The sequence below is a fragment of the Peromyscus eremicus genome, chromosome 8a (genome assembly GCF_949786415.1).
Source record: "Peromyscus eremicus chromosome 8a, PerEre_H2_v1, whole genome shotgun sequence".
In the NCBI taxonomy this organism is placed as follows: domain Eukaryota; kingdom Metazoa; phylum Chordata; class Mammalia; order Rodentia; family Cricetidae; genus Peromyscus; species Peromyscus eremicus.
In genome coordinates, this window is record NC_081423.1 from 44,682,212 (window position 1) to 44,694,405 (window position 12,194).

General features: G+C 46.7%; 1 protein-coding gene across 1 annotated transcript in view; it reads right to left on the reverse strand.

Moving 5' to 3' along the window:
• Positions 1-12,194, reverse strand: part of Epn2 (epsin 2) — a 66,055-nt gene that overhangs the window by 24,843 nt on the left and 29,018 nt on the right. The window contains exon 2 of the mRNA XM_059270848.1: positions 1,175-1,933. Coding sequence (XP_059126831.1) covers positions 1,175-1,769 — 595 coding nt within the window. The 5' untranslated portion in view covers positions 1,770-1,933. The remainder of the gene's footprint in view (positions 1-1,174; positions 1,934-12,194) is intronic.

The window sequence follows — 12,194 nt, forward strand, 5'->3', positions numbered from 1 at the left end:
ACACATTTCTCAAAATTCTAACAGTGGTCCAAAGTCAGACTGAAACATATTATACAAAAGCAGGAAATGCTGGCAAGGAGCAAAACTATTAAGAATGGAAAGTGTTCTGCCATGGTAGTCATGCAGATAGCACGCACCTGTCACCCAGTGCTCTGGAGGTTGCACAAGGAAGACAGCAAATTTGTAGCCAGCTTAGCTACATAGGGAGACCCACTCTCAGAAAACAAACAAAAAGGTTCCTGTTATGCTGACATTATGTACTAATTCCAAAAGTTATTGCTTTGGAAACCTTTCTGCTGCCAGAAGAGAAAACGTATGCATCCAGGGGCTACCAGAACCACCTTTCTCTCTTGAGTCCAGGATCCTCCCTCAGTGGCTGCCCAGCCCTAAAAACAGAGGATGAACACTGTGCCTTGAATCACTTCCTGGCAGAGCCCAGGAGGCCAGCTGGACCAGAAACCAGCTTCTACAAGATCCAAACACCACTTCCTCTCCCTGAAACCTCCTATGTACGTAGGACAAAGACCCAAAGTGATCCATCACACACAGTCAGAACATAGATCAGTCCTGTGCAGTGCAGACCCAGCCATGCAACCAAATCAAATCCCAGAGACTCTTTTCCACATGGGGGGGGGGGGGTGGTCTTGCTGATGCTAACCTAGGGAGTGTTCCTCTATAGGTGAAACAAAGACATCCAACCCTGACACCCTGAATAATGGACTATAATGGTAAGCACTGAGCCATGCCAGAGACCTGCAACTCAGTCAGTAGAAAGATAGAGTAAAAGATTCAGAAGCAGATGATCAAGGCACACTTGTTTCCTCCTGGCTACCAGGTATTTGGCTCCCTGCAGGTTTGGGCAGCAGGACAATTGCTCTGCTGACAGACAATCTTGAACAAAAAAAAAAAAAAAATCTGGTGAGACTGGCCTTAGAGCTCATTTTCTCCCAAGAACTGGAGAAGCATGGGCACGACCCTGCCTGAGACCCACAGAGCAGCCTAGGGACCAAAGACCCCTTTGTGACCACTCAATCCAGATCAAAGCAGCTGTCACCTGGGTTGTCAGAAGCTGAGAAATGAGGACAGAATGCAACCTTGTGACAGCCACTATTTCCTAAGCCCCAGCACCTGCTACTCCATACTTGAGCAAAAGTTGGATATTTCAGTTACTCACAGCCATGGTAGGAGGCCGGTGAGCCCCCAGCCTTGCCATACTCCTGCTCCGAGTAGCTGGTAGAAAGGTTTGGCTGGCTGGAGCCACGGCCAAAGGTAATCTGGTTGCTGCCCACGCCAGTGGCCACCTGAGCCATGCGCTCTTTGGTTTTGAGGGCCTGGACCCTCTCCGCCTTCAGCCGCTCCTCATCCTTGAGGAGGGCAACCAGTTGCTTTGATTTCTCTCGAACGTTGATGCCCTGGTCTTTGCCATCACGGTCAATGTACTGGAAGTCCTTCAGAGTCTGAATGGCAAAGATGTTCTCACGGCACTGTTGGGCCACCCGCTCGGAACCCGTCTTGATAAGGTAGTCCAGCAGTGTCAGTGCCTTGTACACGTGCCGCCAGTTCTTGCCATGGTCATTAAGCCGTTTCCAAACCATGCTCATGATCTCCGAGAAGGCCACTACATTGTAGGTCAGGTCAGCAATCTCAGTCATCAGAGAGCTGGATGGACCCCAAGGGTCATTGGACGTGGCTTCCCGAACTTTGATTTCAGCCTCTGAGTAATTGTTCACAATGTTTTTCATCTGCCGTCTGATAGATGAAGTTGTCATTTTTCTCCTTTGTTAGAACTGTAGAGCCCTTCAAGAGAAACTTTCCTGTCCATAAGCCTGCACTCTAGTAAGTTTCAGTGTTGGTGATGCAGATGGAACAGAAAAACACTCAACAGTCATTTCCTCCTCCAAAGCCTCAGGTCCCAGAAGCTGGAAGCCATGCCCTAGAAAGAAAAAGAAAACACATTGCTTTGGTAAGAGCACCAGTGAGGAGGGAGAGCCCAACGCAAGCTGTGTTAGAGAACACATCCCAGTTCCATGGATGCAGTATGTCCATCCTGCTTTCAAAAGTAGGGTCAGATCAGAAATGCCATGTACTAAAGAATAAACCTTAAACTCAAGTTTAAACCTTAAGCAAACAGCAAGCTATTGTTCCATCTCCTAAGCTTTCGCTGGAGTGGCTAGCTTGCAGACTATATGTTCACTACCAACCAAAAGCCAAACGGAGAAAAATCAGGGTATTAAGGAAGATGTCCTGATAAATTTATTTTAAATTTTAAATACTTACCTTTGGTGTTGGGTACTGAGATGCAGTCCTGAGAGTTTCACATGTGGGGGCAAGAAAGCTTCATTTCAAGAATACCTTAAACCTAAAGTGCCTGTCTATGCCTTTAAAATTGGGTTTGGCTCACAAGCCCCTAACAGCCTGAAAAATTCTCCTTAAGGGCCATTTCTCTGTGACCCACCCTGAATGCGAATTAGTCAAGTCTTGGCTGCTTTTCTAGAGCAAAGCTAACAATCTACACTACTACCATCTCCCATTGCCCCACCCACCCCAGCTTTCAGGAGCCTCTAGCATGTGACCAGGGTCAACCCTAACCTCTCATCTCACAGAGGAGAAGCAGAGACGCAGAGCTATAGTCACAGGCTCCAAGTGCACCCATCTCCTTTCTTCCTCAAGATGAGAAAGAGCTAGAGCAAGGTCCACATCTTCAGCATGGGGCTCTGGTCTAGAGTATGGTGACCACCATTTACCCATTCACAGTGAACACCCAGCATCTAGCACTGAACCCAACATGGAATAAACACTTGAATGAATGATACTACACTTGGAAACAGTATTCCCATTCTCAAGGCTACAATTCAGCAAGAGATTATCTTCCTCATTTGTAAGATAAAGTGTTGGGGAATATTATTTTAAGGTGTGTTACTTTTGTTCATGTTGCATTTGTTTAACTCTGAGAAGCTGTGTTACAGTGCCTGTCTAGAACACCTGATGGTCTAATAAAGAACTGAACAGTCAGCTGGGCAGTGGTGGCACACACCTTTAATCCGAGCACTCGGGAGGCAGAGCTAGGCGGATCTCTGTGAGTTTGAGGCTAGCCTGGTCTACAGAGCGAGATCCAGGACAGGCACCAAAACTACACAGAAAAACCCTGTCTCGAAAAAAACAAAAAACAACAACAACAAAAGGAATTGAACAGCCAATAGCAAGGCAGGAGAAAGGATAGGTGGGGCTGGCAGGCAGAGAGAATATATAGGAAGAGAAATCTGGGAAGAAAAAAGAAGTAGCCAGAGAAGGAGAAGGACAACTCCAGGGGCCACCTACCCAGCCAGATACAGAGTAAGAGTAAGATTTGCAGAAGAGAACAGGAAAAGCCCAGAGGCAAAAGGTAGACAGGATAAGTTAAGGAAAGCTGAAAAAGAAACAAGCCAAGCTAAGGTCAGGCATGTATAATTATGAATAAGCCTCCACGTGTGATTTATTTGGGAGCTGGGTGGTGGGCCCCCAAAAGAGCAAAAACAACCAACAATATTTTGGTGCCCAACATGGGGCTAGAATAAAAGAAAACAAACAAAAACAATAAAGAAACCAAAACCGGGAGGATTCCCAGGACAACTGAAAGCTGGTGAGAAAGCCAGGGCTCTAGCCAGACCTGCTAGAGTTGCTCAGTCTCTGAAAGTGAAGATGGTTCCTCCCATTACAGATGTAAAGCATGAACTATGGAGTCTTACAGTTGTCTGGAATTGACTGGCTACTAAAACAGGCTGAGACCCTCCTTCCTACACATCCTCATGCAGCCCAGAACCTGGCATCTGCAGTGGATCTTCCTCTCCCTGGATTGCTGTGGTGTTTCTGAGCACCAGAGAAGCACCAGACATCCCTAGCTTCCTTCTCCAAGACTTATTCAAACAGGCAATGGGTGCATCAAAAATAAGCAAATGAAAAGGATGCAGAGAATACAGTAGTCATACATCACATGCAGCCACATAGGGTAAGAAGGAGACAACTCATAAAGCTTCAGGTGCCTTCTCTGCTCACTCAAATATGCTGAGTAGTCTGTCTTTGCCTGAGGCCACAGCACTGGCTGCATGTGATGGCCAGCATGTTCTGCCTCTCTACCTATCTGGTCAGCTCTCATGAATCCCCAAAACCTGTCAGAAGACAGATAAAATCTCTGAGACTGTAAAAATCAAAGTGACTGTACATCTGATTTAATTAGATTTTTCACTCACAATGTGACATTCACTGCAGGAGAGGACAGGACTCACAAAAGGAAAAAAGAGACCTCTGATTTTCAGTGAGCATTTCCCAGCTTAACCAGATGTGTCAAAGTCAGTAGTCCTGTTCAGATTCACCTAATGCTCAGAGCTCTGGAATGTGTCACTTGATTTGGGACCCCGAAAATATGCCTGGTCTACACTTAGAAGGCCCAGGTTTAATTCCCAGGACCCACATGAACCCAGGGAACTTGAAGGCCTCTTCTAGTCTCTGCAATTACCAGGCATAGATATAGGTATACGTATAGATATAGATATATAGATATATATAGATGTAGGCAAAACATTAATACACATAAAATAAAAACAAATCTTTAAAAGCCGGGTGGTGGCGGCATACACTTTTAATCCCAGCACTTGGGAGGCAAAGGCAGGAGGATTTCTGAGCTAGAGACCAGCCTGTTCTACAGAGTGAGTTCCAGGACAGCCAGACCTGCATAGTGAGCCCCTATCTCAAAATAGATAGATAGATAGATATAGATAGATAGATAGATAGATAGATAGATAGATAGATAGATAGATAGATATAGATAAACAAACAAAAAACCAACGATAAATCTTTAAAGAGAATAAAAGTTTCTAAAGCATGTGAAATAACCACTATTACAACCAAAACAAAGAGATAAAACTCCAACCAACAGCAAAGCTGAACTCACCAGCTGGTCTGGAGAGCCACACCACAAGCAATATGAACTTCAGGCCTGAGGCTACAGTTTAGTGGCACGGGTTACTTAACCCATCCTGGATTCTATCTCCCATTCAATAAAAGAAAGAAAGAAATGGGGGCGGGGCAGACATGGTAGAATTGCAGCTACTAAGGAAGCTAAGGAAGGGAGATTTGAGTGTCTGAGACCAGCCTAGGCCACACAGTAAGTTAAACACTATTGGGGGAGGGAAACCAGAAAGGGAGAAAAAAATGTTCAGGCTGTGAGAGTTTTAAAGGATCCAGAACTATCTTTTGAGTAATGGAAGGGTAAGTATACCTTTTTCTACACAGGCAATCTTGTAAAGCCCAAATTGGCCTCAAACTCACAATTCTCCTGCCTCAGCCTCCCAAATTATGTATGCCACCACACTTGGCTGATGAATACTTATTTTCCAGCCTGGTACTGAAATATGCAAGCTTTACATGTAAAGTAATCATCCCCAACTATCTTGGAAAGAGTCTATCAGTCTTCTTTGGGAAGTGGACAGAAGGAGGACAGGGACAGAGGTAGGGCCAATCAGAGCACTGGAAACCACAACAGACTACCTGGAGATCTCTGAATAGGACTTCAAACTAGTAGAAAAATCAAGAATGTTACTAAACTTCTGGAAGCCATGACAGGGCCAGAACCAGAGGCTATTAAAAACAGAAGCAAGACACAGTAGAAAACAAGGAGGCATTGTTGGTTTTTTATTTTTTAAATACTCAGTCATCATCTAGGAAATTCACAAAAAGCACTTTTTTGTTTTGTTGAACTGTGTCAAATCAAAGGAAAGCAAATTTTAGAGTCTGAAACAAATGCCATTATTCTTTATGGAAAGGAGGGCACAAGTCAAGACATCCCATCGTGTGAACCTCTGGGTCTACCATGCCGACTGTTCAGCTGCACCGCAAGTACCTTGTATACGACGGTAAGGCATGCTGTTGTGAGCAACACCTGAGAACACACAAAGTGGGAAGCTGGCAACAGCCAAGAGGTAGGGTCTAGAGCTCCTTGAGCCTCAGCGGGATTGCAAATAGAAGCCTAGCTTCGAACCACATGAGACTCTCAGCCCATAATGCCAGGCTGACACCAGGAGAACTCAGTGCTCCTCAAGAACGCAGCCAGCAAAAGTGGGGGCTACATACTCTTTTGCAAGTGACATGATGGGTACAAAGTAACCACTACATCACAACATCTGGGGAGGTGGAGTCTGACACACTTGAAAACTAATCAGAATTCAAGTGACAGTGGGGACTAAAAAGAGACAACAAAAAAACTTCAATAAAAACTCCAAGGCTAGGGTGATATACCTGGAAGCGAAAATTAACCCCATAAAAATGTGTTTTATTTGTGCAGCTGGGAAAGGAAATGCCTTCCAACCTAGAACTGCACAGCTCTGAGCAGCCCACCAAGGGGTGTGTCAAAAATAGGGGCTGGAGAGATGGCTCAGCAGTTAAGAGTGCTAGCTGTTCCAGAGGATTGGGGTTCAGGTCCTGTACCCATAAGTAGCCCAAAACCACCCTGAAACTCCAATTCCAGGAGCTTAAATAACCCCTTCTGGCCTCTGTGGACACCATACACATTGCACATACATACATGCAGACAAAACACCCATACACATTAAATAAACAAATAACAGTGAGGAGACCCTCAACCATCAGCTGACATCAAAGCAACTTTGTGGGTTACTATCAAGGACCAATATCTACTTTGAAGGACACAGCAACACCTGTCTGTCTACACTCCCTCCCCAAACCTAACAGATACAGGTCATTCCACAGATACCCTGGCAATCCAGGCCCAATCAATTAATTTCTAGATTGAGCATCCTTGCCTCAGATGAAAACTCAAAGAGAGGCCTAGCAGCCTCCTGTGACTTTACACATACTTCATCTTTCTAAAAGCAGCTGACAGTCTGTGAAGTGGGTATGCCTACATTTCCACCAGTATCATGCCAATGTGGTCCACATACCCTATTTACCAGAAGTTCCTGGAAGCCTATTCAAAATCCAAAAGCAGAAGTTGGGGAGTAGAAGAAGGCACACTGAAGAGAAGACAGTGCCAATGGCCATGTGAGGTGCAGGAATGGGACAGTGGAGTAACTCGGTGATCCTTAATTAACTGGCTATCTCCTGTATAGGGGAGTCCGCAAGAGGAAAGACCTATGTCTTCTTCAGAGACAAGTACTATGGTGTCCCTACAAGGAGGGTGCTGAGACCACACAGTTCATGTGACGGAGCCAAGCAGGCCCTCCAGAGGACAACAGCCCAGTCAGAACAATATGGACAGTGCCACATTCTTTTCAACAGTGATCATTTTAGTCTGAAGAGAAAAGGCTATTGTGGCTCTGCCTCAGCCAGGCCAGCTTTAACTTAAAGGCTCATAATCTGCTGCTCACACAGAGAGGACAAGTGAAAAGGGAACGTTCTTTATTCCTCACAACACAAAAACCAGTGGAATTCAGCCACAGAGATATGTCCTCTTCCCTAACAGAACCTAGCCACCTTCATTCCAGTCATTTCTGACTGGCTGAAAAGGTCAAGAAAGTGGGCTTCAGAAAACCTTTACACTCAACCTTAAAGGATCCAGAGGGAAGACCAACATGTCTGGGCTGGTCGGCGGTAGGGCAGATGAAGTCATACTTTCACATTTTCCTTCACAGCACCAGAGGGTGTCGGTCCACCTACACTAGCATGGAGACTGAGAGCTGACTGAACAGGAAGAACCAAGTCCCATGTGCTCACCACCGTCCTTCAGGCAGGCAGGAGGTCCTCTCACAAAGAGAACCAGACAGCATCCCTGAGGGTCTGGCAAACACTGCAACAAGCTCAGGGGAGCTGACAGGCTCCACACAGCCTCCTGTGACTCCCATGCCCATATCTCTTCTAAAAGCAGAAATCCAAAACAAACCTATACATAAGGCATTTTCCCCCTCTTCACTCACAGGCTCCAAATGTTTGCCTTTAGGAAGAACAGTCAGTAGACAGAGCTTACACACTGTAGTGAGACACAATCATGAACTGGGTCCAGAGACCTGGCTGGAGCTGTTGCTGTTGATCCAGAGAATGAGAATATGATGAGCTACGCCTCCCACTAGAGTAGAGGATAAACACCCTGACCCCTGCACAAAAGGGCCCCATAAACAAGCCGTAACAAGAAACAACTTCTTTTATCTCACGCCTACCCACCTCCCTAGATTCAAGAGTAGTTTTGTAAATAATCAAATCATGGGCAGTGTTATTAAAATCATGTAAAAAGGCATGCCAGGTGGCATGGTGGAGAGCCAGGAGAAGAAGCAGAAAAACAAGAGACCAAGGTTGAAGGCTGTGCTGGCCCAGCAGCTCCGAGAAGGCCAAGGACCAATAGATGGCTACCACACAGAGAATCTGGATTACGTTCTCTTTGATATTTGTAACTGAAGAACAACATTTGATTGCAAAAGCTGTTGAGTTATGCCAAAATGTGTATTTTAAAGGTACCTTGACTTCAAAATTTGGATGTAAGGATATGTTGCTTTGGAAAGGAGGCTCTGCTTTTGTTTCCACAGAAAGCAAGAGGCTATGGATTTGTTCCAGATTTGACCAGCCAAGACCCCCTGAAAGGTCCCCGATGACACCAAGGACCAGATGATCCAACATCCAGAACCATTTCAAGGCAACTGGCTCAGACGATACACCCTCACGGACTACTCCATAATCCTAAAATTTTCTTTGTGTCCCCATAAGATACAGCACCCCCCCTCCAGGAGAAAGTAGTAAGAGAAGCTACGCCCAAATTCCCAAATATACCAAGCTGACTTTGGAGATGTGTAAAAGTTAAAACCTTCCTCTTTTAAAAAAGAAAAGGGGAAGTGCTGTGGGATGGTCTGTATGTCAAATTGCTCTGATTGGTCAATAAATAAAACACTGCTTGGCCAGTGGGTAGGCAGAAAGTATAGGCGGGACTAACAGAGAGGAAAAAAGAAAGAACAGGAAGGCGGAAGGAGACACTGCCAGCCGCCCCCATGACAAGCCGCATGTGAAGATGCCAGTAAGCCACGAGCCACGTGGCAAGGTACAGATTTACAGAAATGGGTTAATTTAAGATATAAGAACAGTTAGCAAGAGGCCTGCCACGGCCATACAGTTTGTAAGCAATATAAGTCTCTGTGTTTACTTGGTTGAGTCTGAGTGGCTGTGGGACTGGCGGGTGACAGAGATTTGTCCTGACTGTGGGCCAGGCAGGAAAACTCTAGCTACAGGCTGTGCTGGCCCAGCAGCTCCAAGAAGGCCAAGGACCAAGAGTTCTTGACTCCAAAACAATGGGATTAGACCAGACACTCTCTGCCAAACCTTGGACCAGACAATGGATCTTTCCGTCAGCCCATAGGCTCTCCGTGGGGCAAAGGGAGGACTTCTGCCTTCTGCAAGTACAAAGAGCAGCCCTCAAAACCTCATTCCCAGGCCAGCCTAGTCTACCAAGTAGATTCCACGATGGGCACAGCTACACAGAGAAACCCTGTGGGGAGAGGAAGAGGGATGGATAGGAAGGCGGGATGGGATCACCTCATTCCTCCTCCAATGTGATCACAGACTCCATTTGTAGCATGCTATGACTGATCCTACCAACAGCCAGGAGGGACAAATGCCTATACCATACACACCTAGACCAGCCTCTCCACCTAGGAGTAGGTTGTAGATGACCACTACTCATACTTCCACAATTATCCCAACTCAAGACACTTGAGGAAATGTAGAGCAGCCTGGGAAAATCTCAAGTTCCCATGATTTTGTGCTTAATTTAGACCTGGCTGGTGACTGGGCGGTGCTACTCTTTAGCTCTTGGCATCTCCTGAGGAGTAAGATCGAAGAAACAATATGGGTAAGAAGTGGAACTCTCAGCCACATGCCACAGCTTCTAGGCTTCTGGCCCTACAGTGATTTCACACTTTCCCCAGAGGTAGCAGATGGTGGGTACCTGCCCAATTGGGGAAATGAGTGCCTGGCTCCCTGCTGCCCTGAAACTAGCACTTCTTTGGGTCAGCTTAGCCTCTGCCTACAATGCTGTGAGGAGGGGATGGATTCCTGTGGGTGCCAAGGGAGTTACTTCCACAGACTGCTGGCATTGGTGGCTGGCAACCCAAGCCTACAGCTGGCTATGTGCCCCACTTCAGCAGCACTAGAGCAAGAGACAGGGTCTGGGCTCTCCTCACCAAGTTTAAATGACCTAAAGAAACCATTCAAACTAGGTGCTCTGGGGAATGGTCAGGTCTGAAGGTAGCTCCTCCGGTGCCACCTGTGTTTAACACTCCCTCCCTCTTCCTCCGACCCTTTCCTCGATTACTAAACAATACACTGTCATCCAAAGAGACCTCCCTGACAGACAGGCTCCTGCCTAGAGTCCTATCCATCAGTTGCTTCCCCAACTATCTTCATCCTTCTCAATTCCCACCAGGCTGGCTCCTCGTTGTTTAGATGTTAGTTGAATAGGGCCCCCTCAAAAACCAAAAGGCATTCTGCAGGCCCCTCTTCCACTTGATATTTCCTCTCCACCGACCACCCTCCCCTTTTTTTGGTTTTGAGACAGGGTTTCTCGTAACCCTGGCTGTCCTGGAACTTGATTTGTAGACCAGGCTGGCCTCGAACTCAGAGATCCGCCTGTTCCAGTGCATGCTCCACCATGCCCAGCATCACTTGACATTTTCTTGCTCCCAGACTACTGACCCCATACCCTCCCTCCACACTCAGTGACAACAGAGCCCCACCTGTCTCTTCAACACTGTCTCTTAGTTCCTCCTAGTACAGCACGGTACCTCAATCTCAGTAAGTGAACAACACAGAAGCCAAAAGAAAGTCTAGAATGTCTACATTCTGCAGACTCAGTTGCCCTGAGTTAACACTGACACTGTGCTCCCACTTCCTGCTTCTCCCTCACTCAATTTGGCCCCCTGAACTGCTGTAATGCCCAAAGATAAACGGCTTAGAGACAGGAACACATCTGTGGAATAAGGACGTACTACAAAACAAACACCTGCTAGAGCCTGTGCCCAGGGTCTGGACCTGGGTCACTTTGTACCCTCCTAGCCTATGCTTGGCAGTCCTGCTGGCTGGTCAGCCTGGGCAACGTGCACAGGCTCAGCCAGACAGTTCTTCCTCCCACATCAGAATCTACATCTTGATATGTGGCCTGAGGGTAGTGAAGTTCTAGCTTCTCTGGCTAACCAAAAAACAGCTGGTATCAGGACTAGCAAATGACAGGTATCCAAAGAACTCTTCCCTCCCTTGGCCCATATGCATGTCACAAGGAGGCATTCAGCAGATCCTGAGGACACTAGGCAGGAGACATGGAAATTTCTCCCCCAAACAAGGCAGAGGGAGGCAGCCTGGAGATATCTCCTCCCAGACCCAGTATGGAACACTCTCTTCATCCTGGTCCTGACTGCTCTAAAGGACAGTCAACAAAACCAGAAGAGTTCTAGAAAGCAGGAGGACTAAGCAGAAGCTATAAGTACTGACTGCACACTTACTACCCACCAGGTGCTGTTCCAAGGCACTGAAGATATCTACCCTTTAATCTTCATAATCCTATGAGGGAATTACCTCATCTCCATAAAAATGGAAAGGAAGCCAAGGCATAAAAAGGGTAAATAATTAGCCCCAAACTACACCGCCAGCAGTGGCAGGGCCAGCATGACCTCCAACCTCAGGTTTCTGAGCTCGTACACACCCACCTTCCTTCCCTCCTTCCCTCGCCTTCTCCCTCTCTCTCCCCAGCGTTTCTCTGTGTAGCCCTGGCTGTCCTCGAACTCAAGAGATCCACCTGCCTCTGCCTCCCCACCATGCCCGGCTTTCTGGTCACATCTTATTCTTTATGGTTTTAGACAAATCCACCATTCAGAGTCATTAAGAACTAATTTCTCCTGGCTGAATCTGAACTGCAGGCTTAGGAAAGACAGTCCTATGTCAGGGTGTTTGGAGGCTGTGGCTGGTAAGCAACTGTTTCCTGCCTAGCCAGGATCAGGACCTGGAATTTCCAGATCCATCCAATGCAGCCAGCACTGGAAAAGCTCTGCCCCTCTTTTGAGAACGCCTTCTCCTGAAGCAGATCAGGTCAGACTACACAGTGGGGTCTCAGACCACCACACAGACTCTAAAAACAATTAAGAACATGTTTTTTTTTTTTTTTTTTTTTTTCTCCAAGTCAGTCATGGTAGCACCAGCAAACCTGAGTTTGAGACCACCTAGGCTATCTACTG